We start from the raw sequence: 26,194 nt of genomic DNA, 5'->3' as shown, positions 1-26,194 counted from the left end.
GTCTCTTTTTTCTTGAGATACGACGGCTCCGTGACATGTGCCTCAGGAGTACAGCTGCTCCAGGACACCGAGGCCCTTCATAGAGGCAACTGACAGACTTCTTTGTAAAGGAGACTCAGAATTCTTCAATACAGTTACAGCCACAGTCCACATGAGAGCCTCTCTCACCGCCACAGTCCACAAATAGACAAGGAGTAAAGATTGGTCGAGCTGTTCACCTTAGCCGATCCAGACGTCCTAGGCCTCGACACAGACACCGACGACACCTTCATAGGCAGATATAAGGTCGGGCTAGAGCTAGGCCCTCCATATCCACATGAGATTGTACAATTTGGAGCTCATTGTTACTAGATAGAGCTCTATGTTTTGCACATAGCCATAGTTAGTTTCCTTTTTATTTTACTTTGTGCTACATATTTTACCTAGACAGTTGTACCGTCATACACATGATTGTAACTGATGGTCTCATAGGTTATTTTGGCCTTTTGTAGACGTTAATATATCATTTTCATTTTTTTCATTTTTTTTTCCTTGCAAGTTGTATATTGACTGAATGGCTGAGACCTAGTGCCCAAAAACGTTTTCTTGCTTTGCATGGGCATTTTCGCCAACAAGTGGCAGTCTTCTAAACCGAGTTTTCAACATTATCCAGTCATTTAATTAATTTTCAGAAATAAATAATCCTTAAAATTAATTTCAGTCCTTCTCTCCCTACCCAAAATTAAATGTACCCATCCATTATTAAATTGGCTAGGCTATTCGTAACGTGGAGTGGTCCCCAATCTCAGTTGACCCTTAGAATGGCATTAATTAAGTAATTAATGCTAGTCCCTAGTATCACCATTGACACTTATTGGCCAAATAACTGTCCTAGGGTCAAAACAGACACCAACTGACCCCCAAAGCTCAACTAGCATAACTTATCACAACTTTTGCCTTTGACACCTGCTGCATCCTCGGGGTCCTTGGCTTGTTACCATGAAATAATTGCCATGTGCATCACATGTGCTAAACAACCTTGCACATTTAATTAATAACTTAATCAAATGTTGTTAGCAAGATTAAAGCATCTTAAAATTTCACGTCCTCGTGACAAGCAGATACATAATGCCTTCCATGTGAGTTTGTTGAGGCCTTTTCATGGTGATGTGCTAGAGGGTGTATCTGTTGAAACTAGCCAAAGGTTGACGAGCTAGATGAGATATTGGTGCTTGAGCAGATATTGGCACATGAAGAGAGAAAGATCAGAGGTAAAGTTTTTAGGAGATACTTGGTGAAATTTCAAAAGTATTCACCAATGGATGCTAAATGGATTGAAGAGAGTGACTTGGCAGGCCACTCTCAGTTATTGGAGCGTAACCTCAATGCTTTTTGGTATGAATGGACTTTGGATCAGGCTTAGTCAGGCTGCTCAGCAAAGTAGGGATCTAGAAGATCATGTGATGCTCAAGGGGGATAGCAGTGAGCACTTCCACTGTGAACATAGAATGTACAAACATGACTAAAACACAGTAACTCAGATAGTAACACAATAAATGCACAGAGAGGAATGAGAACTCTGAAGTGAATGAGTCAATCCTGTAAATGATAGAAAGAGTGTACAAGATGCACAAGGGTAGAGCTGTCTAATAGCTGGTGGTTCTCAGGCTGAGGAGTCGTTGGAGTGTGACATCCATTGGAGATGGGTCTCGAATACTGTAACCACCAGTCCCGGAAAGGGCAAGCAGCAAAACACAGTGTGTAGGACTATGATGATGATGATGGAGACCTTCATGAACAGTGCAACAGTTGTATGACCAGGCTGCAGCAGAAATGCAGCTCTGGCAGCACTGGGCTGATCGGGGCGACAGGAAGGAGCTGATTTGGGGCAGCCGACTGTGGTGAAGTCTGTCCAGCGCGTGAGTAGGAATGTGCAGGCTGTTGCCAGGCAGTAAATGCTGTAGACACAGGCAGCAACACAGGTGATGATAGTGCAGCAGCTGACATCATCAGTCTAGCTGGAAACATGCTGCAAACAGGGCACCTGATGCTGGAAATGATGGGGCTGCAGCTGATGATTGATGGAAAGCAGATGGATAGGGGCTGCAGGCTGGAGCACAGGGTTGTGACAGCTATGGAGCAGTTGTGGCAGCAGCATCATCTGTCTTGTAGCAGGGCACAGCATGGAGCAGCTGATGATGATGGCGCTGAAGCATTGAGTCTGGGGATGTGGGATGCTGGCAATGGAGTTTGGGCATGCAAGTGTGAATGAGAGTGATAAAGGATGGCTGTCCCCCTTGGCCACTTTTATAAGACTTTTTTGGGACTTTTGACTATGTTGGATACATCCTGAGTATCAAGAGTGTCCGGCTGGATCTGAAAACATCAATAGATGCATGATGGGATGTATCCTGTACTACTCATGATATCACCTCCTTTGTGGGGGGTTTTCATGGCCAGTTCACCACCATCTTGGTTCCACTCATTAATTTTCTGGACTTACTGTTGTGAAGACCAAGATATACAGAAGTCTCACCATTGTAGCTGCATTAGAGTCGTTTAGGATGCTGAATATGTGCCATTATTGTTTTCTTGGAAGGTACTGATGATTGGATGTTAGCGAAACTGATACACCATCAGTTTTGAGAGAGTTTGAAAAAGTCAACAGGTGCACCATTGGGAAATACTAAGTATTAATGCCTGACATCAGCTCATTCATGGGTCTCTGATGGCCAGTTTTCTCCAGTATGTCAGCTTCACTCACAGTATTCTGGGTTTTCTGATGTGAATTGCGCTATTTAACATGCTGAAAATTTTAAAGCTATTTAGCATGCTGAGAATGCAACATCATTGGTTTTGGAAAGGTCTGGATGATATATTTTAGTGAAATGTTTCAGCATTTTTCTTGAACGCTCTTTCTGTGTCATTGCTGTGCTTCTAAGGAATGGCATGTATGAATGTGACTGGTTTAAAATGTAACAAGAGAACCTTTTTCTTGTGACCTGTTGAATCGAAAAATGTATAAAGTGCATGAAATCATGTTCTTTAATGTGCTCAGTGAAAAACTGGGTAATTATGTGTTCAATAAAATTGAGAACTGGTGAAAACATGGATAAAATGTGCATGTTTTGAATTCTTTTGGCTGTTGTATAATTTCTTTTTGTTTCTTGAAGGTCTTATATGACTTGGAATACGCGTATAGCATACCAAGCATTCAAAAGAACTTCGAAGCGCATTCAGAATCATTTGGTAAAGGTGTATTATCATTTGCAAATGTTCCAGAAAGGGCTATAAAACCTGGCACAAACATTCCAATTTTGCAAGAAGATATGCCAGAGTTGAAAGTTGATGGATGTGAAGGACAGCATGGGGAAACAAGTGAGACATTTGAAGAGTCCACTAGAATTTCAAACTTTCCTTACAACATAGGGGGGATTGGGTGGAGTTTGCCAAGGCATTGTGGAATGGAGTCTGTTGTAGTATTCTGGATAGGACAGGAAGGTCCCAGTTTGACAAATTTCATGCTTACTTACAATGCTACAGCTGTAATTCTCTCTCCTATCAGACTTATATCTGAGTACATTTGATGTTCTTTATGACAATGGATGTCTAGATGATGTGCTTTACAAACTTTTTCTTTTCTCCAAGAATAGAGAATACTATTAGCACCTTGGAGAGGATTTCCCTGAGGTAAAATACTAAGTGCAAGGAACTCTGAAAATTCAGAGTGTCCAAGTACATTACAAATACAACGGTTGCGTGAAGCTTTATGGGGTGTGAATCATGTTGTCTGCTCCCATCTACTTGTTTATAAGAAAGTTCAAAGCTCTGTTTTTGTTCTGTGGTCACAAGGAAGAGCTAAGGATGATAGTTGATTGATGGATGCATTATTGCAATTATTGATTGCTGTGTAGTGGGTGTTTTGTCATGTTCATTTTCTAGTTTGATGATCTGTGAACTTCTGTAGCTTTGCATTGTACCTGACATGGTATAAGTTGTTTGTCAAATCAAATCACAAAGAAAGAGAGGTATCATACCTATATATGAACATGGATGCATGCTTATGTCCAAATTATCAAACATGTGTTGTGTACTCTTGCATGTCAATGTTGCTTGCATATAAACTTTACACTTCAAAAATGTCACCACCCACCCCCGTAGGATTCCCCTTCCCCCCATTTGGGGCTTTGCATGTGTGTCATGGCATTGGAGCCAAATGCACCTATAGACTTAATAGTTACTCAAGCTCTGCTTGGGATGTGCTCTACATGTGATTTCCTATGCTCAGCGGTGAATTCTCATATGTGCGGTGTCACAAGGGTGTAGTCTTGAGATGTCCCTGCTTGTTGTACCTTATTATTTCATGAATACAGTGATTCAAAAAAAAAAAAAGAATAGATAATTCCATTTATCAGCTAGCAAAAAAACGATCATGAGAACATAGGGAACAAGTGCACCCTTCGATCAGCCTCTATGGGGTGGCTACTCTATACAAAACTTTAGAATCCATACTCACACCAAACTCTTTTGGATACGGATTATGTTGTCATTTCCAAGACTGTACTATCTTTGTCATGCATTTTCAAAGGACATTTGATGCTCATCATTTCCCATTTGCATTTTCTGTTAACTTTTTGAGCTTGATACATCTGAACCTTGTGTTTGATTCTGTGTAAACTTGTCAACCTTGCATAGAGCTTTGATGCAACTGCACACATGTTTTGGAAAGGGAGTATTGTAGCATGTAGCAAAGAGATACATGATTGACAATTGTAAAAATCTTCACAGTTTCTCTAGAAAGGGGACTTTTAACTGGTTCCACAGGCAGCCTGATAGATAGATTTCAGTGATGCTCATTGTGGTTTATTTTTCCCCCCTCTTTCTTTCTCTCATGTTTTAATGCTGTCATTTGGTCTTGCATCTTATTTTGATATTCAAGAATAGCTCTTGGTCTTTCAGATTGTCCTGTATGATCCTGATAGAAAGGTGCTGCTTACTGATGTTACAAATCAAAGCAAGATTCTGAGGCGAAGGTGCATCATATTTGTTTCGTAAGCAACATCTCTTTGTCATAACTTCTGGCACTAAATGGCAGAATCTGTGATGCAGGTACTACCTTGTAGAGCGGGCCAAAGATGCAAATATTGTTGGCATTGTAATTGGCACACTTGGGGTTGGTAGGGACCTTCCCTCCTACTTTCACTTAGGATGCAAACATGACCTTCTGATATTGTTTTGTATGCTTAGCATAGTGCAATCCATTTTCTTTTGTATCCAGTGGGATATCGGGAAACAGTTCACAAAATCAAGCAGTTCCTGAAAGCAGCAGGCAAGAAGTCATATATACTCGCAATGGGAAAGCCCAATCCAGCAAAGCTAGCCAACTTTCCGGAGGTGAGTATTTGCAGTCCTTCAAAAGAGAAGCTTCTGAATGCTGAAGCATGATTTGCTTTGTACAAGGGCCTTAAGTTCCTGTTATTTTCCAGTGCGATATTTTTGTGTTTGTTGCATGCGCACAAACAGCTCTTCTTGACAGTAAAGATTTCATGGCTCCAGTAATTACTCCTTTTGAAGCAATGCTGGCATGGAAAAGGTACACTCTTTTCCTTGCTGTGGCTACTAGTACCTTTGAGGATGAAGGTCAGATTAAACCTGTCATAGATGTTAATTGTTTGTATGGAGTGGTGAGAAATCTGTCAATAGGTACAATGCTTTGGTACATCAATATATCTGCATATGTTTTGTATTATCAAAAGTCTTGCTTTTATAGTTGGAGTGGCATTTGTGGAGCTCTGATTGATCTGGCTCCTTCAAGAGATTTCCTTTGATGTGGACACCCCTGTTGAGTCCATGTATTGATACATGTTTGTGATCATCCTGTACGGTTCAGCAGTCTTGGCTCTGGGCCTCCAGAAACCAGTGGCCTCCAATCCATGGATCTGAAGTAACATATCACTCACCTAGGAGGAGAGGAAAGTCTGGTATCGACTACTTCATTGTGAATCAACGAGTGGCATTATTGCTCTCACATGCAATCGTTAGTGGACATGTAGATGTGTCAGACCACTGGACCATCTCATGCTTGATTAAAGGGTTGAATGGTTCAATTGTGATGGAAAGTTGCCCTCGGCCTCCTCACATTGATGCCTCCAGATGGGTCTAGTGGCCTGCGAGTTTTTGACAAATAACAAATGGAGTGCATTGGTGGACTTACCTGAGGATGGTAGCAACAATGCACGGGTTCTATGTAAGAGCTTCGAAAGTACAGCTAAGTTGATTGTGCAGGAGGCTGGAGTTATGGCTGTCAGACCACCACCTAGACCTAGGTGTGGATTCTGCCTCGCCCCAAGGGTGAGAAGGGCTATTAATCATGGATGAAAAGCATGGCACCTGGCTAGAAGACTGCAGCCAACTCATAGGAGGGTAGAGCGGCATGGGCATGTTACTGTGCCCTTCAGACAGCAGCCTTGAAAGACTGCAAGGCTAGCTCCAAGAAATTCTTCGACGACTTTGTAGCAAAGGGAGCAGAACTCCTGTGTGAAAGACAACTCAAGAAATTCTGGACTCATCATAAAAAACTTACTGCAGAGAGCAAGGGTGCTAGCATTGAGTCACAACCCATCCAAGATCCGTGTGGAAATCTGCAAATGGACCCAAAAACCCTAAGGAATGTGTGGTTCATGCACTACCAGAAGATATTAGAGCTGGTGACAGTCACAGTAAGGATGCTGATTTTTGGAAAGGGCGTGGCGATAATCTTAGATTGTGGCCATGTCTTCATGAGGTAGATGTACCCATTGAATGGTTCAAAGTTCGACTCATCTGTCGCAAGTTGAAGCGTCACAAGGCCCTCAGCATTGATGGGATTCCTCTTGACATATTCAAACCATTGGCTCAGGATAAAGGGAGAAAGACAAACCATGAAATACCCTAGGGTAGGATGTGACGATCTGTCTTGAAAATGTTGAGGGTGTCTTTGAATTGGGCGAGATTCCAAAATAGATGTACACATAAGCAGTAGTATCCATCCCTAAGGAAGGTGACCTGACAATGATGGATAACTATTGAAGCATCTCCCTTGTCGCTGTGGAACTCAAAGTTCTATCAGCCATCGTGGCACAATGTTTATCAGACAGTTTGGAAAAGTGAAAATTCTTCTTGCGAGGGCAGGCAGGATCTAGACCAATGGAGGAGTGCATTGCATAGCTCGTGACATTGGACAGAAGTATCACACACTGCTATAATGTGGGCAAGCCCACCTATGCAGCCTATATTGACTTTTAGAAGGCATATGACTCAATGCCCCATGCAGCCTTTTTCTTGAAATTGTAGGCCGCAGGGGTAGAGGGCAAGACCCTTAGCTTTATTACATTCCTATACCGTTGGTCTACTGTTCGCATCAAGATTGGGGATTCACTATAGAATCCCATCCGTGTGGAAAGGGACGTCCGACAAGGGTGCCCCCCGTTACCCACGTTGTTCAACATCTTTATCAATAATATCATTAATGAAGGGGAGAACTTAGGATGCGACACTTTGGGACTTAGAGAGTTGATTCAAGCTCTACTCTTTGCGGATGATGTCATTTAGTTGGTTGACAGTTCGAACGAGCTCCAACAAAGCCTTGATAGACTATCCGATTGGGGGATCCATTGGGAGATGAACTTTGGAATCAAGAAGTGTAAAGTTACCATATTTTTTGGTAGTGATGCAAAAAGGTTTGTCCTTTAAGGTCAGACAATTCTTCTTGGGTGGAGAGGTCATTGAACACCGTGCTAAATATAAATATCTTAGAGTCATAGTGGACGAGAACCTTTCCATTCACAAGATCATGAAGGAGGGGATCGGGGTTGGATGAAAGGCGTTGTATGCGCATCAATACTTCCTCACTTCTTGGTCTATGCCATTGTGGATGAGGTTGACTTTCTTCAAAGCTTGCGTATTAATGATGCTCACTTAGGGTGCAGATGGAATGCGTTGGATTTTAGGGAAAAGCGGCAACTCCATTATTGTGGGATGTGCCACCTTGCTGTCAAAAGATGACGTAGCAGCGAGACAGTAGGGTTTGTGGGAAGGAGCACGGAGTGAACTCGGCAAACATGGAGAAGAGGAAGAGAAAAGAGAAGAAGCTCTAATAAATGGAATGATGAAGATCTGAATCATGGAGTGAATGTGATACAAGGGAACAAGGGTGCCATAGCACAAGGAAGATCATGAATGTCACTAAATCAATTGCTTATTATGCATTCTCTATTTAATAAATTTATGTCAATAAATTAATGACTCACGTTTCTTGAAGTGTTGATGATGATCTAGCATGGCCATGAGACTATTTAGAGACCAATATTCCTAGTGCATCACTTAATGGGGTGATCAGAGCACTGTGACAGGGATATCTGGTACAGGCAGTACAAGTTATGAAGGGGGAAAGTAGTGTCTGCCAAGTGTAAGAGTGTATACAAGAACCAAAGAGCTATACATAAATGAAGATGGATTGAGTTCTAACAAGATGAAGTGCATTAGCATTGTGTATATGTATTTATGTGTGCATCCGGGGACTCCTGGGAACGTTTACTTGTATGTGTAATGAGTATTGTATTCATTTGGGGTCATCCTCTCCCTTACAAGTCAAGTTTTAAGGTCTTTTCTTTCGTTAAGAAAGACGAGAGAGGTAATTCTCTTACTAAGGAAGACAAGAGACGTGATCCTCTGGAAGTGAGGAGAGAAGTGATTTTCTCTTTCTAAGGTCTAAAATAGCACAAGTTTTTGTGTGGAATCCAATCTTAAGGTTGAGGGCCAAGGCAATCTAATGAACTCTCCTTATCTATGACTCAAGGTGGTTGCATTGTTAGCAGTCATGTTTGTCATGCCTTGTCATCTCCTGCCTGTGAGCCTTAGTTTGAGTTAGACGAGGACATTAGGAGCTCTGACATGTTTGTCATATGTTATGATGGGGGAGGCTAGTCACTCTTGACTATCTGTCTTAGGATGTGTATTTCTTTTTGGCCTCTTTTAGTGGGCAGCCACTGGCTGCCCGGCCACTTTTTTTTGGTCACTGATGTGGGGCGCCCATTTTAGGGCATTTTTAGGGTTTGCGCCCATTTTAGGGTTAGGGTTAGGGTTTGTCCTTTTGCCTATTTATAGGCAGCCCCCCTCCCCACTTGATCACTTGTCTTCTTGCAGATTCTGACACTCCTCCCCCGTGGTGGTGCTGCCATCATCATCAGCTTGATCTGGTGCCCTCATTGATGCTGTGGGCTGCGTGTAGGGGCTGATTAGTCTCCTTCCGCCTTCCCGTTTGTATTCAGCATTCATTTCAGTCAATGCAGATTTCTCTTCCTTATTTTTTGCTTTCTCTCTCTCCCCCTCCGTGTTCGTATTCCCTCTTTCGCAGCGCACTCTCACATGGTATCAGAGTCGAAGGAGAGTACACGGAGCTGAGATTTACGCGGGAGATCACCCAAATCTTTGCGTTTACTACTAGCCTCATCCCCAACAGCCAAGGCTGCCCTTCCAGGAGGTCACCATCCTTGCGTTTGCCACAGGCGCCCCCTCCAGAGGCTTCCATGTCATCAACCACCACTTCTTGCTTGCGTTTTCAGTCAGGGGGGACTACTTCTACAACTGGGCGACATCCCTCCAGTCTGCGTTTTGCTGATCTGGCTGTCGTTCCATCTCCAAGCGGCTCTTTTTTTGCTGGCAACCTATTCCCAGGCTGCGTTTTGAGACAGGAGGCTGTTTTTCTGTGGTGATTGCATTGTTAGCACTTGCGTTCTGTGCAAGGCGGCCAGCTCAAGAGCTTCTGGTGTTTGTGTTTGGGCACCAGCAACCTTCCCTTGTTGTGTTGCAAATATCGAAGATGTCTTCTCATCAGTTTACGGGCTTTGATGACCCAGATGACGAGCTTTTGTCTCAACACTCATATGAATGGAGGCGTGATTTCTATCACGAGGACCGTCGTCTGGAATCTATTCCTCTTTCCCGTGCCCCTTCTATTCATGTATCTCGGAGAGCCCCTTCCAGTGTGCCGAAGATGCAGCCTTTGGTACCCCCTGTACAGGTACCCATATTTCCTCAGCTGCCCAAAGAGGACCGGTTTGATGGCTCCAACTTTTCTTTATGGTCCTGCAAGGTGGAGTGTATCTTGGACTCCTTCGATCTTTGGGAGCTTGTTTCTATTCCTATTTCCCGACCTCAGGTTGAAGACTGCAGCAGACGTGTGGAGAAAGCTCGCGTCTCTCTATCAATAGAAGACATTTGCCCACCGAATATCTCTCGAAAAGAAGTTGCGGATGCTCGCTATTGATGATGGTCCTTCCATGAAGGACCACATCAACAAATTACAGGATATGAGGGATGAGCTTGCATCCCTCGGTCGGATGATATCTTCTGAAGACATGGCTATGATTCTCTTGACTCAGCTGCCATCGCCTTGGTTTGATGTCTTTTTCACCAGCCTTCTTACATCGAGGACCCGTGAGAAGCTTCTATGGGAGGAGCTATCCTGGCTTGTCTTGGAGCACGACGAGCGACTCAGAGAGGTCAGTGCTAGTGGATCCGACTCCACTAGAGCCTTTGTTGCAGGTTCTGGAGGACAGAAGAAGACGAATAAGTCAAAGGCTAAGAAGAAGGACAGTTCTTCCGGCTCTGACTCAGATTCAGAGAGACCGAAGTGCCCACACTGTGGGAAAATGACACATCCCGAGGAGAAATGCTGGAAGAAGTACCCTCACCTTCGTCCGGAAGCGAAGGGTGGATCTACATTGGAGCCTTCTTCTACCTCTACACCAGCTGTTACCCATGAGTCAGTGTTCCTTCATATCCATGCTTTGGAGAAGGATCCTTCTTCCGTGGCTGCAGTGTCTTCTGCGCAGCCTTGGTTAGTGGACAGTGGTGCTTCGAGTCATATGACTCCCCGAGGTGATTTGTTATAGGATCTCCGTCCATCAGAGGGTTCAGTCACTGTTGGTGACTTTTTATCGGTGCCTATTAGTGGTGTTGGCACATTGCCTTTGTTTACCGACCGACCTTCAAGCTCCTTTTCACAGGCCCTACATGTTCCGGATTTGGGCCTTCCCTTCCTCTCAGTTTATGGCCTTACGAGGCTTGGCACATGAGTGATCTTCACCGAACATGCCGTTGTTATTGAGGATTCTTCTATAGGAGCTGTCTTATCTACAGGTCGGTAGGAGAGCGGGCTTTACACGCTCCATTCCCCTTCTTTGATGCAGGGTTCTTCGAGGCAGTCTAGTGCTACACCCGTTCCCGCTTGTGCACCTTCTATTCCATAGATTCCTTCCCATCCCCCACCTTCTCCTCCAGTGGTTCCCTCGTACCCCCCATCCCTTTTAGCGGGGGACGATCTCGGTGATGCGGCTGTGGATTCCCTTGCCCCTAGTGTTTTAGAGGGGGATTCTCAGGATCGTGAGGAGCTCCTTCGGCGGCAATCTACATCGACAGACTTCATCGACATTGGCATTCCTCTTGCCACCCCAGGATCTATTTCTTCTTCGGCCTTCAGCCACATCCAGGATTTGAGAGGGGGTGTTAGCAGTCATGTTTGTCATGCCTTGTCATCTCCTGCTTGTGAGCCTCAGTCTGAGTCAGATGAGGACATTAGGAGCTTTGACATGTCTGTCATATGTTATGATGGGGGAGGCTTGTCACTCTTGATTGGCTGTCTTAGGATGTGTATTTCTTTTTGGCCTCTTTTAGTGGGCAGCCACTGGCTGCCCGGCCACTTTTTTGGTCACTGATATGGGACGCCCATTTTAGGGCATTTTTAGGGTTTGTGCCCATTTCAGGGTTAGGGTTAGGGTTTGTCCTTTTGCCTATTTACAGGCAGCTCCCCTTTTCACTCGATCACTTGTCTTCTTGCAGATTCCGACACTCCTCCTTCCCCGTGGTGGTGCTGCCATCATCATCAGCTTGATTTGGTGTCCTCACTGACGCTGTGGGCTGCGTGCAGGGACTGATCAGTCTCCTTCTGCCTTCCCATTTGTATTCAGCATTCATTTCAGTCAGTGTAGATTTCTCTTCCTTATTTTCTGCTTTCTCTCTCTCTTCCTCCGTGTTTGTATTCCCTCTTCTGCAGCGCACTCTCATAGCATGGACCATAAGTTAAGAGCACAGTTTAAAAAGCTGTTTTTTTTCTTCTAGACATGGAAAATACATTTTTAAAATATCTCACAATAGAAAAATGTCTCTAAAAATGGGCCGTGAGGGTTATTGGAAACAACGGGATCTACAACTTTCATGTTGGACGTTTTTTCATCTGAACAATGCACGGAGAGATATCTCGAAATTGGTGTTGTAGAGTAGGTCTTGGAACAACCACATCTTGCATGATGATCAACTCAAGTCTCTCTCTAAGAAGAGAAGCTCTTGAAAGCCTGTAAAAGAGGAGGCTCTCCTTGGGTGTGAGGGAGGTGGAAGAAAGCATCACTTTGCATGCATCCAAGAGAAGAAGTGAAGGTGCAACTGCTACGGAAGCTCTGCTGAAATCAAGTTCCAAGAGGAGAAGAGAAGATGCAAGTATTGTGTAAGCTCTAATGAAATCAAGTTCCAAGAGGAGAAGAGAAGGTGCAAGTGTTGCGGAAGCTCTGCTGAAATCAAACGCCAAGAGGACGTCCACCTCCTTATGTACACTTGGAAGAGTGTCGCCCGTCAACTTGAATGTATCAACATTCACCTACACAATCATCAATGTAGCGATGCACGTAAGAGTGATCATGATTCATTGTAAATACTAAATGCTAAAGTCTAAATTGTAAAGTATAAAGTTTAAACTTCAAAGTTCAAAGTTTAAAAGTTAAAACAATAAATTTTAAATGTTATGGTTAAGTGTTTAAACTTTACCTGCTTCGGACTACCCATGCTCATCATAGCCCTCATCATGCGTAAGTTAGTGCGGCAATAGACTAGTTGCTCTAACTGTCGTGTGCTAAGCCTATTGCGAATCTTTGTGTGAATGAGAGAATAGACACTCGAGTTTCTCTCACATGTATCCCAAGAGCAATCTTGGGCAAGGACCCTCATGGCTAAGGGCTGAAGGGTCTCTAGTGCGTATCCAAAGTTTTGCCACCAAAATAAAGGCTTCACAAGTGACTCTCTCCTCCAACAAGTGGGGGAAGCAAAAGCCACATGTCCTCTGTGATCTGTATAGCATTCTAGCTCCTCTAGCACTGCATTGTGGTAATCAACAGGGACCACATGAGTCCAATAAGCAAGCTGGTCTGAATGGAACTCTCTATTATCCATGACCGCCGGTGACTTGTAGGCTGGATGTACCAATGTGGCAAAACCATGGATGGGCTTATGCATCCACGCCCATCTCCTCTCTGCTATCTCTAAAACATGTGCACGCTGCGTCTCTGTGATCATTGTACAAGCACGTGCCTCCGCCAATGCCGCTCTAAAGAAGTGAATGAGAAGGCCCATGGTGGACCCCTCGCAATCACTCATACGTAACACCCTATAAAAGGGAGTCACGACAATGACAACGACACATTTTTTGCCAAAACTGCTCATTAAGGCACAAGCGCTGTATGGCTTTGGCCTCCTCTGTCTCATGCTCATCCCACTCATTCCATAGAGTGGACACCACTGTTTGGCACAAGGTGGACCGCACCTTATAAAGACGCTCCAGCAATAACCACGTGTAAGCAAAGAGAGTTGAAGAAGGCTTATTCAACTCAAGTGTGCTATGCTCACGATGACATTGCAAGCACCTTTACCTTTACCGTGAAGAATGTGACAATTGATGTAGCTTTGCGGACCACCCTCTTCACCCACTTGAGCTCCCAATGTCCTCCATGAGCAAGTCTAAACAATGACTTGCACATGGAGTCTACACAATGGTAGGGAACTCGGCCTCAAGCAAATGGCCCATGCGCCAACAATTGGATGCATTGTCGGTAACAACTTGCACTACATTTGAGGGGCTCACCTACAACCACAATTTACAAATTACAAGTTATGTATAAATCAAATTTCAATTATGAATCATGAATGATGATATTATGATTTATCATTATGAAAGAAAGTGAAATAAATTTAAAATGCAAATTGCAATGTATACCTCAATGATAGCTTGTCAAATGTGGCGGTAGATGAATGCGCCCATCGTTTTTCTCCCCCTCTTGCCGTTATCTACGGCTTGCAAAAAGTAAGTGCCGAGTGGACATGAGACGAGTATGTTGATGGTGTTTTTTACGATCACTCCATCCATTGGTGATAATGGAGCAACCATATTTTATCCATGCGGCCCGAATAGGATCAAGGGCTCTATCAATCCTCTCCTTCTCTTCATCAATCTTTCTCGTCCTCATGTCGTTGTATGTGACACCGGTCCATCCTTCACATGGACCCACATTGGCAATGGCTTTTACCATCTTCTTCCATTGCTCTTGCTTTAGGACATTGAATGCAAGATTGCACTCAATCACTGTGCGTGCAATTTCAATGTCCGCAAGTCGTTGTCTTTCTCTAAGAAGGGCAACCGATCCACGCACATGACTGGGTGCTTGAGAGAGAGACGATTGTCTCTCCGGCACCGCATGAACCTCCACTCTTTGTCATTTACCAGAGCCGAATGCGGATGTGGAACCCCCACCACCAATGGTAGAGGCCTTTTCCGCATCGGTTGAAGATACGCCCACATTGGATGCTTCCTCGTTAGTAGGCATAGGAGTTGGTGCCGATAAGCCACTTCCTCCTCCTCTTGTGGATCCCCCTCTCATCTTGGCGAGAATCTCCTCCACAATGTTTGGAGGGATCTCCTTGCATATAGGCATGCACTTGAAAGACACAGCTAGCAATTGGTGGTTGACTCTCATTTTGGAGGATAGAAAACTTCGAAAAAGTTCAAGAAGAAGTTTTATGTTCAGTTCTTGCCTCGTGATTTTGAGAATGATGTCAAGGAGAGGGATCGGCTAGGCCAGAAAGAGCATGAGAAGGTTACTAGTTATGTGGACAAGTTTTGGTCTACTCTTCTCAAGGTTACTCCTTTCATGGAGATCAACGATGAAGAGAAGAAAAGGAAGTTTGAAGCTGGCCTACGCCCTCATTTACACTGAACCATGAAGGTGTGTCCACATGAAACCTTATCTCACATGATGGAGTCTGCCATCATAGCTGAAAGTTTGCATACACTTGGTACATCTCGAAAGTTGGAGATGAGTTCTTATAGAGCTAGATAAGAGTAGCTCTATGATCAACCAAGAGACAGGACTAATCGAAGAAGACCTACCTTTACCCATGACCAATATTCAAAGCCTGAGGGTAACAAGAAGAAGCACAAGTATCTCTCACCCTTTGAGATACAAAAGTACAAAGAGGAAGAAAGGTGCTTTCTTTGTGGCGAGTTAGGGCATATGAAGCCTGATTGTCCTCACAAAAGGAAGGAAGAAAATGTGGTTAAAGATCCTCCTCCGCCATCCTCAAATTCTATTCCGGATGTGCAAGCTAACATTCATTCAAATGAGAAGAAAAGACAACTCTGTAAGGGTTGGGGACACTCAACAATCAATGAGTTTTGATACTCTTTGATCCACGGTTCACAGATAATTTTGTATTAGTAGATACTGTTGAAAGGCTATAAATTCCACTGGATCGATTGGGAACACCAATTGGATCAGGTTCGGCATCTGAAGGACTTACAACCAATTCTACTCCTATCCAAGGGAAGTTGAATCTTAGAATTGGGGATTACCGCGACCAAGAATTTTTTCTACTTGTACCCATTAGTAACTGTGATGTTATCTTAGGCATACCTTGGCATTACAAGATTAGACCTCTTCCTAATTTTGTTAAGAAGACCCTTGCATTTCAATTCAAGGGTCGGAACATAGTATGCATTGCTGATTCTGGAGATTGGCGTGTGCCAATGGTTAGTCATGTTAGCATTTCTAAAGAAATGAAGAAAGCTATTTCTGCGTACATGATTTTTGTGAGAGAGTCAAAAGAAGCTAATGATTCAAGGGCACTTGATGGCTCTAATGAACACACAATACCAACTAATGCTTCTAAGTCTCAGACTTTGAAAGAACCCCTCTCTTTAATTGATCAAGCCATATATGATTTTGTTAAACAATATGAAGATTGTTTCAGTGATTCACTCCCAAGAGAGTTACCTCCTAAGCGCCTAGAAGATCATACAATTGATCTTATCCCAGGCAGTTCACCACCTAACCAATCACCTTACCGAGTAAGTGCAAGTCATTAAGAGGAGATCCTAAAACAAGTAAACAAAGTGTTGGAAAAAGGGTTAGTTCAACCTAGCTCTTTTCCATACTATTCTCCAATCTTACTTGTTCAAAAGAAAGACAGTTCTTTCCATATGTGCATAGACTATAGATCTTTGAACAAGATCACAATCAAGAATCATTTTCCTATCCCAAGGATAGATGATATCTTGGATAAGTTGCAAGGGGCTAGTATCTTTAGTCGCATTGATCTCAAGAGCGGCTATCACCAGATACGGATAGCACCTGAAGATGTTCATAAGACAGCTTTTCGTACAACATTTGGACTATACGAGTTTTTAGTCATGCCATTTGGTTTGACTAATGCACCCACCACATTTAATTGAATGATGGAGAGAATTTTTAGACCTCACTCAAAGTTTACAAGTGTATTGTTTGATGACATTCTAATATTTTCATGGTCTAAAACAGAGCATAGAAAACATATATCTATTGTTTTTCAAGAGCTTTGCAAGCATAGACTACAAGTCAATGCTAAGAAGAGTGAAAATTTCCTTTCGGAAATTCATTACTTGGGCCATATTGTTTCTCACAACTTGGTGAGAATGGATTTTGACAAGATTCGAGCCATTGTTGAATGGCCTACACCTACTTCTGTACATGAAGTTAGAAGTTTCTTGGGCCTATGTTCATACTATAGGAGGTTCATACGAGGTTTTGCGTATGCTGCATCTTCTCTACATGACCTTACTAAGAAGCGGATGCCTTTTCGCTAGGGATCAAGGCAACTACAATCTTTTGAAAGAATTAAGTTTCTTGTGACTCAAGAACTAGTTCTCATAGTTCCGGATCTTCAAAAACCTTTTGAAGTTCATTGTGATGCTTCTGGGGATTGCATTGGAGCTGTGCTTAACCAAGAGCATCAGCAGTAGCATTTGAGAGCCGATGCCTCAAGGATCATGAGTTACATGCTCTAGTATATGAGAAAGAGCTTATGGCAGCGGTACATGCTCTTCAAATATGGAAACACTATTTACTTGGTGCAGATTTTGTTATTAAAACATATCACAAAAGTCTAAGATACTTCCTCACTTAGAAAAAGCTCTCAGAGAAATAGATGCGTTGGGCAAATTTCTTATCTATGTTTCATTTTCAAATCCTTCATACATCTGGAACTAAGAATGTGGTAGCATATGCTCTATAACGGAGACCTCCAGTGAATGCAATCACAATTGTTTACTTTTTTTTTGCAAATAAAATGTGGCTGATTATATTACTCAAAGAAATTGATTACAACGGAGTGCTCATGCTCGATAGACTAGGTGGAGCTGAAGCACAAATACATCATGATTACAAGCCTCTCAGGGCGGTCTGGGGGGATGGGGGCAAGAAGCCATGGAGGGAGGGGGGTATATTGCCATCTGGGATTGCCTGCCTGCATCATGAAAAATAGGTCTTGGCCGCCCTAGGTATGCATAAAGTGGTCACAGAGCTCCCGACAAGCCCTCGTCTCGCCTTGCACCTGATTCCAACGGCCGCGGAAGGAGTGGATGATGGAGGTCCATAGCTCAGCCAGGGTCGCGTGTACTGAAAGTCTCTCTCTGCCGAAAGTCTCCTGACACTGCGCCTTCCAGATATGCTATCCAGTAAGACTCCCTATGATCTCCCATATCTCAGAGCGGTCTGTTGGGGGCTCCAGTACCTGGCGGATGGGTTAGAGTCTCCAACCCGACCACTGCGCACGATCCTGCCTCAATGATGAATATCGTGTCCTGCATCCCGGCCTCATACAGAAGGTGACGGCTTTGGCTGACTGTCTGCCAACATAAGGCTCCCCATGAGATATATCCAGGGCTAGGTGCTGTATAGCGAAGGATGCAGCATGTTGCTCTACACACGAGCTGCGCCTCCTCACATGACCAAAGGCAATGCTTTGGGGTTTCGAGAGGCTGTTGTGCGTAACGCTTACAACCTCCCTCCTTTTGCATCTGGGCAAGCCAGCTTCCCACCTCAAAGCCTCTATGTACCACTAGCCATAAGAAGTACGATACCCTCCTTGGCCTCTAACTATCCCATAGGCGGTGCTAGAAGGTCCGTCGGAACGGCTCCGTGACGCTATGCCATGCCCAGTGCTTGCCACGTGACGGCGCCCAATCCATATCCTCCTGCATCAGTACGTATTTGCCAATCCTGGTAGTGTACTCTAGGAACCTGGGTGGCTTCATGGCGACTGCAGTGGTCGGCCATAGCCACTCTCCTGGATCCCACTCCAGCTCATCAAGTGGTTTGCCCTCCCAGATCCAGAGGTGCCACTCTATGAGCTCCTTCGAGAAAACATAGGGGTCCAATCACCATGTCTTCCCTTGAGGGCCCACCACCCGAATCCTCCTCCATGAAAGGGCAGCTATCTCCTCATCCTACTGTCCTCTGTCAAGGGCCAGACGCCCCCCCCCCCCCCCCCCCCCCCCCCCCCCTTGAACGGTGAAGAAAGTCCCTTGCGGGGCGCCGCCCACTGTACTTGCTACGTGTAGGGGGATGCCTGCTGGTGAAAACTTGGCAGCCCATACCTCCCTAGGCTCTATCGGCACTCATATTGGGGGAGCAAGCCACTTCGGAGGTATTGCTACGTCTATCTCCCTTTGCCTCAACTCCACTGCTCTCTGGCAGCTTGAAACTCGCTGCAACACCTCCTCCTTCGCCATCCTGTACACCTCCTGCCATGTCTTGATGTTACGAGTCGGGCCGGCCTCCCAACTAGCCCACTGGATGTGGCGGCGCTCGCCAATTTGTGCCCCTTCCCGATCTTTGACTTGGGGGTTTCAGATCACTGGCTGACGGTCTATCTCCTCTTGGCAGCTTGGGGGGCTTTGGATTAGGGCCTTGTGGAGGCCTTGCCACACGCGGAGTAAGCTACGTAGGAAAGGTGATCTGGGAGGGGTGATTTGGGCTGAAGTGAAGATCCATCTCAGGGATGGCCTCCACTCACCGCCAAGCCTCGGTCTACAATCCTGAAGATGCTCCTGCAATAGGACCTTCTAGGTTTGCCCTCTCGGTGTGAGGCCGCAGACAACTAGCTTGCCCAAGAGAGCCTTGATTTGAAACTCTGGGTCTATGATCCCAAGCCCTCCCTCTGACCGATGCTGTATGATGGTCGCCCACGCCACCTTGGCTCGGGTGTCCCTAGAGCCGTCTGACCCGGACCAAAGGAAGCTCCACACTAGGCGGCAAAGTTGCACTACGCAGGATGAGGAAAAGCACCAACACGAGGCGATGTACCAGGTTGTCACTTGGAGGACCTGGTTAACCACTAGGGCTCGACCAGCTAGTGAGAGGTGAGCCGTGCTCCAGCAAGTCAGCTTCTTGCGAATAGAATCGAGGACTGGAAGAAACTGTTGGGCGGGAGTGATGTCGAGTCCCACCTTGAACCCTAGGTACCGAACGGTTTGCCCTCTGCTCACCCATCTAAATCCTAGGTGGACGCCCCACTCCGTGCTAGAGTCCGGATCTGTGAAGAAACCAACCGACTTTCGCTTCTGCTGCGGAACAGAACACCTCAAGAGCGAGCCTCTCTCTCTCCAATATCAACTCATCGTCCTCTATGTAGAGTGTTGTATCATCTGCATACTCTGAGTCTAGCAACTCAGTCTCCTCTCTCATAGGAAATCGGAGGCCACGTAATCCACTTACATGGGACCTGAGGAAGTGAGACATCGCCTCTGCAAAGAGTAGGAACAGGTACGGGGCCAGGGACAGCCTTGCCTCTCCAATCGAAACACCTCCCCTCGCCTACCACCTATGAGAACCCTGTTGGTGGTCGATCTGTAAAGTGCGGCAACCCCGCGAATCCAAGCCTAGGGTAAACCCAACCTTACCATGATGCTTATGCTCCTGTAAAAGTAAAATGTCGATCCGTCTAGTAAGGGTAGGTTGCAGCTCGTGTCAAACAATCAACTTCCTAGATCCACGTGCCCCACTGTAGTGGAGGCTATTCACATTCCAACATGCAAGGTGTAAGCTCATGGGGAAACCTGCGATTGACCGAATAGACATCTGTTCGGTGTGGAAGCTGCTGATGAGGATGAGAAACTATGGGGTATGCAAGTACCCTTTGCCGCAGGTCTGGACGGCAAACTCCAGTCCCCTATGGTGGCCCTTGACCGGACCATAGGGGTGATGGATGCTCCAGGTGGTTCTCCGTGCATTGGTAGAAACGGGCCGCTTGTGCCAGGGGCCACTCGATCACATCCCTCGGAGCCCTCCATTGTAGAGTGGCTTGAAAGATAATGATCAAGTGTGGGACCTCGGCACCAGCCCACTAGTTAATGTCCATCATGCTACCAGGCCATTGCTGTGCAAACAGTGCTTCTCCTTCTTTCCCCATCCACTGGGAGATGTGGTTCGCCACCTGACTCTTCAACTCGTCCTCTATCTGTGTCGTCGTCCAATCCCCTGAGTGAGAGGACTGAAAGAAAAAAGAGTAGTTTGGTCCATTTGGTGGTACTAGTGATGGACCTTGCCCCTCCTTGACTTGTGAACCACGAAGATCCCCAACTCTAGAGGTAGTGGGAATACTCCGCGCTCCGCAACTCTCAAGTAGGACCACGGGCCACTGTGGAAAAACTCCGGTGGCAACATCTGTGCATGTCTTGGGAAGGTGTGATAGGCGATAGGGGTAGATGAGCTAGTGGCTGTGGGAGGGGAAAGACTATTGGTGCGAGGATGTAGGCATGTGTGGCTCATCCCCTCTTGTGGGATGAGCGGGCGTGGGTTTGGGGGGGATCACCTGCAACGGGTGCGGATGAGGGGGGGTGCTTGGCAGGGGAGATGGTGGGGGGGGGAAGAGGGTCAGGGATGGTGGGATGGTCGGAAGTATGTGGCGGGTGTGGGGGGGGGCTGGTGGCCCTGGAAGGGGGGGGGGCTGTGAGCCAAGATCAGTGGGGGGGAGCCTGGGAGGTGGTGGAGGGTGCGTGTAGGGAGTGTGGGATCTCAGGTGGGATAGTCTGTGGCGCGAGTGGTGGTTGTAGGGGACTGTGATCCTGCCAAGTGGGACGGGCAGGGGGAGTGCTCTACCAAGGGGGCGTCGCTCGCCCTCTTGCGCCCTGTTGTTGAGGCAGCGATTGAGGCGCTGGCTGTGGGCCCCCTGCCATCTCCCTCTCTATCGTCTCTGGACCGTTGTGAAGCCGTCGGCGTCCACCTGTGGGCCTGTCGCCGGAGCCGCCTTGGTCCCGAAACACGTTCAGTCTGTTGCGTGATGTCCAAAGTCATGGCAGCGTAGGCACTGCCCTAGTTGCCTAGTCACAATGACCTACTGCCTAAAGGAGTGACCTCCAGCCTCAGTTTCCAAGAAATTTGGTATACTTTTTGTGTCTTTCATGGCCACTCGTACCTTTGGGACTCCTGCAGCTGTCACTGCATCCACGAAGGAAGCAGGGAGGACTGTGCCAAAAAGCCGTCCAAAGTCCTCCACTAACTAGTGTCAGTCCAGGAAACAATAGGGTGATTGGATGTCTGAGAAAACTGTTGTGGAGCTCAAATGACTCCACTGTGAAGCCGCTATACCAAGGAACCATGTAGATGACCCCCTTCGTGGAGGCATAGGGCGAGCTCTCCACCAACTCACGGGCTGCGTCCGCAGAGGTGAGTTGAACCATGAAGATCCCTCGGCCCATTAGCACTGCCTCCAAGATCTATGTTGTGCCAATGCGCAGCGTGGAGTGGAGCCAGTTCTATAGTTGGGCTCTCGATAGGGAGTGCCCAACGACCTGACCAAAGATCGCTGCCTCTTTTAGCTCCAGCTTTGTGGCCCGGACGGCCAAGAGTTGTTCCTCAGAGAGGATGATGGGCTGTTGGGATGTAAAGGTCCTTTATTCACCTCCATGTATTTTACACGTGTATTGTTATGTTGTACATGTGAATGCACCCTTACGGGCCCTAAGTATAAATACATTTTATTCTTTGTGTACCAACACATTGTTGGTACACCCAAATCTGTTCGTCACTCTTACTCTCACTCTCACTTACCTGTTCACTTCCTCTGCTGCAAATCTTCACGCTTCCACTACTCGCGTGCTCCAACAACTGGTATCAGAGCTGAGGTTAAGGTGCTCGCGCTCCTCGAAGTCCATGTGAGACAACACCAGCTCTTCGCTTGCGAGAAATCAACAGGCGACAGGTCGTTTTTGACCTGGCAGGCAGGGACAGGTCGTTTATTGATCAGGCTGCAGTCGAACAGGTCACAAGCAGCCAGGACAGGTCGTTTTTTGATCAGGTGGCAGTCAAACAGGTCACGCGCAGGCTGGACAGGTCGTTTTTTGATCAGGCGCAGGCTGGACAGGTCACGAGCATCAGGCGCAGGCTGGACAGATCATGCGATGCTGTTTTTGTCACATTTTTGAGCAGGCGACAGCTCACGCAAGGCAGCGCAGGTCAACGGCTGCAGTTCGACACGTTTTTTATTCCAAAAATTTTTAAAATTTTTTCCTAAGGTTTACTGCAAGCAACCCTTTTGCCACTGACGGGAGTTCGCGCGCGCAAGCATAGTTCTCAGATTTGGTCAAATTTGAACCTGGAAATTTGGGGCTTTTCCCAGATTTGATGCTGTTTATGCTTGACAGTGACATCTGTGTCAGAAATTGCAGACATTGTGTGCATTGACCTCAATTAATTTTGGGGATTTTTCAAAATTTGTTGGAATTTTGCTCATCCGAGTAAAATTTCTTGGCATTGGACCAAGGAAAATTGGGGCTTTTCATGTATTGATGCAATTTTGCTCAGCTGAGTCAGTTTGGGTGACATTTGCGCACATTTGGACCTGGAAATTTGGGATTTTGTGCAGAATTTGATAAATTTCTGTATTATTTGCTTGTGCAGTGGCTGGTTTATGTCAAAACAGCAGAGGATTATAACTGGTTATGCAAGAACAGCAGTGTATTTGCTGATTTAGCTTGTGCTCTTGCAGTTCAGTGTTTTTTACACTTGTACTTGTGAAAAATGGCTGCAACTTCTTCCAGTTCTGACATTAAAAGTTTGATGGAAATCAAGCGATTTGATGGTCAGGGCTTTGATCTTTGGAAAGATCGTATGTAGGGCATACTGTTCTTAAAGGATTGTGAGGATGCCTTGCAAATGGATAAACCCGCACAAATGTCTGAGGCGGATTGGGCCAAAGTCAATAAAAGGGCTGTGGCTTATATAAAGATGGGTGTCACTGATGACATTTTGACAGACATTAAGGGTTTAGACACTGGTCATGCAATATGGGAGAAGTTGAAGACTACCTATGAGATCACCACACCTGTTAATTAGGTGCATTTAATGCGTAATTTGGTGAATATGCGGCTGGATGAGTCCAAGCTTGCAGCTGAGCACTTGAGTGCATTCACTGGCATTTTAAATCAGCTCAAGGATGCAAGTTTGGATTTTGATGATAAGTTGAGGGCGATCTTTTTGATCATGACATTGCCTGACTCTTGGGAGACTTTGGTTGTTTCTCTCAGTAATAACCCCAATCTCACATATGATGGTGTGAGGGGTTCGATCTTGAATGAAGAAATTAGACGTAAGTCTAGTGGAGAAGGCAGCAACTCAGCTTATAATGTTAGAGGCAGGGCTGAAAAGAAAAATGCAAATGCTAGACAGAGAAGCAGGAGCAAGAGCAAAGGAAAAGAAAAGAGTGATGTTACATGCTATCAGTATGGTCGGAAGGGCCACAAGAAGCCTGATTGCAGGTATTACAAGAAGGAACAAGAGAGAAAGAAGAATGAAGGAGACAAAAAGAAGAAAGAGGAATAGACAGATGCATCTGAGGCAGGTAAAGGCAAGGAAAAGGCCAATGTGGCCTCTAGTGTTGTCATAGAGGAGCTCTCAGATGCAAAGGCTGATGTATTGTGTGCAGTGGATTATGATGCCCTTGTATGTCACATGCAGGATATGCAGATCACCAAGGCTGATGTGATTGATGCACTTTTGTCAGTTGATGATTGTGTCACTTAGACTTGGATTGTAGACTCTGGTGCCTCTTTCCATGTGACTCCATGCTTGGAGTGTTTTGCTCCTTTTGATGTAGGCTGTTGTGGCAAGGTTTACCTTGGAAATAATCATGCTTGCAACGTTGATGGGATTGGCACCATACACTTGTCTTTGGATAATGGGCAAGAACTTGTGTTGAAAGATGTCAGATATGTGCCTGGCATCAAGAAGAGTTTACTATCTGTTGGACAGCTTGACTTGTATGGTTACACCACACTGTTTGGTGGTGGTTTGTGGAAATTAAAAAGGGGTTCCATGTTGATTGCTAAAGGAACCAAGAAGGGCAGTCTTGATGTTCTTACCTCTTTAAAGAGGGTTGATGGAAAAGGCTCTAAACTTGATTTTTGTAATGACTGTCATATTTGAAAGGAAATGAAAAATTCCTTTTACTCTGGTGTCTCCCGTAAGCCAAATGTATTGGACTTAGTGCATTCTGATGTATGTAGCATGCCTTTGAAATCGTTGGGTGGTGCTGCATACTTTGTCTCTTTTATTGATGATTGTTCCAGGAAGATTTGGGTTTATTTGTTGAAAAAGAAAAGTGAAGTGTTTGCTGTTTTTAAAACATTTCATGCATTCGTGACTACTTAGACAGGTAGAAAGTTGAAATGCTTGAGAACTGATAATGGGGGTGAGTTCACGTCTAATGAATTTAAGTCCTTTTGTGACTTGCATGGGATCAAGAGGGAGCTTACAGCCCCTTACAGCCCTTTTTCAAATGGTGTGGCTGAAAGATACAATAGGACTCTATGTGAGAGAGTGCGGTGCATGCTGTCCACTGCTAATCTCCCTCATGAATTTTGGGGAGAGGCACTTAAAACCGCGGTACACATTTGCAACCGCTCTCCAAATAGGTCCCTAAATAATGGCATTCCTGAGGAGGTTTGGTCTGGCAAACCGGCCTCATACGACCATTTACGAATATTTGGCTGTGATGCTTTTGTGCATATGTTAGAAATGAACTGAGGAATAAACTTGACCCGAAATCCACCAAAGGCATTTTCATGGGCTATGGTGATGAGGGTGAATTTGGCTATAGAGTGTGGCTACCTCAGTCCAAGAAAATTGTTCGCAGCCGTAATGTTGTGTTTAATGAGGCAAAGTTGCTGAAAGGTACTTTAGCCTCTGATGAAGACATGAAAAAGGTCAAATTTCAGAATTTGCAGCCACCTATTACTTCAAATGATGAGCCTCATGGTGCTGTACCACAGGCTGAAACTAATGATCAGCCGGTTATGTTTGAGCCAGATGATGATGGACAGCAAATAGAAGCACAGGGAGGTCATGGACAGCAAGATAGACTTGCTGATTATGAAAATGCAGGTGCTGGAAATGAAAATGAAGGTGCTGTACAGCATGAACAGCATGCTGAAAATGGCTTACAGCAGCCAATAAATGCTGAAAATAACATGCCTCCAGATGTAGATCCGATTTCTGAGAATGTAGATCATTGGGTACGTAGGTCTACACGCCTAAGAAGGCAGCCACATAGGTATGACCCCTCTTTGCATTATGTGATGCTTACTGATGAGGGTGAGCCTCTGACATATAAAGAGGCTAAGTCATGCAAATTCAGTAATAAGTGGGAGCTAGCTATGCAAGAAGAGATTAAATCTTTGTATGCTAATGATACTTGGGATCTTGTGTCGTTGCCCAAAGGAAGAAAGCCTCTTCCAAACAAATGGGTTTACAAAGTAAAGACAGTTGATGGGAAACCCAAGTACAAGGCAAGATTGGTTGCCAAAGGTTATGCACAGAAGGAAGGGATTGACTTCCAGGAGGTCTTCTCACCTGTTGTGAAGATGACCACACTACGTGTGCTTTTTGCTCTCACTGTTGTATTGGATTTAGAGCTGTACCAAATGGATGTGAAAACAACTTTTCTGCATGGTGACATTGATGAGGAGATCTACCTGAAACAACCCGAGGGTTTTGTAGTTCCTAGAAAAGAGCAGTTGGTGTGTAAACTAAAACACAGCTTA

At 45.3% G+C, this 26,194-nt stretch overlaps 2 protein-coding genes across 4 annotated transcripts in view; one reads left to right on the top strand and one right to left on the bottom strand.

The window, feature by feature from the left end:
* The window catches only part of LOC148039568 (diphthamide synthesis DPH2 family protein), a 119,135-nt gene that overhangs the window by 68,026 nt on the left and 24,915 nt on the right, over nt 1–26,194 (top strand). For all 3 annotated transcript variants that reach the window (XM_087691981.1, XM_087691988.1, XM_087691986.1), the window contains 5 exons: nt 3,153–3,524; nt 4,939–5,012; nt 5,089–5,156; nt 5,258–5,373; nt 5,466–5,572. In XM_087691981.1, the coding sequence (XP_087548107.1) occupies nt 3,153–3,524; nt 4,939–5,012; nt 5,089–5,156; nt 5,258–5,373; nt 5,466–5,572 (737 nt within the window). The remainder of the gene's footprint in view (nt 1–3,152; nt 3,525–4,938; nt 5,013–5,088; nt 5,157–5,257; nt 5,374–5,465; nt 5,573–26,194) is intronic.
* LOC148039569 (uncharacterized) lies at nt 12,709–13,425 on the bottom strand. Its single transcript, XM_087689871.1, has 2 exons — nt 12,838–13,425; nt 12,709–12,741 (listed from the first exon to the last, which is right to left on the bottom strand). The coding sequence occupies exons 1-2, from the start codon at nt 13,417–13,419 to the stop codon at nt 12,709–12,711; spliced, it is 615 nt and encodes a 204-aa protein (XP_087545997.1). The 5' UTR covers nt 13,420–13,425.

This window comes from Lygodium microphyllum, chromosome 2, assembly GCF_053477565.2.
Source record: "Lygodium microphyllum isolate KBCC chromosome 2, Lygodium_microphyllum_v1.1.10, whole genome shotgun sequence".
In the NCBI taxonomy this organism is placed as follows: Eukaryota; Viridiplantae; Streptophyta; class Polypodiopsida; order Schizaeales; family Lygodiaceae; genus Lygodium; species Lygodium microphyllum.
Note: the sequence above shows the minus strand (reverse complement) of the source record. Positions and strands in the feature narration are given on the sequence as shown.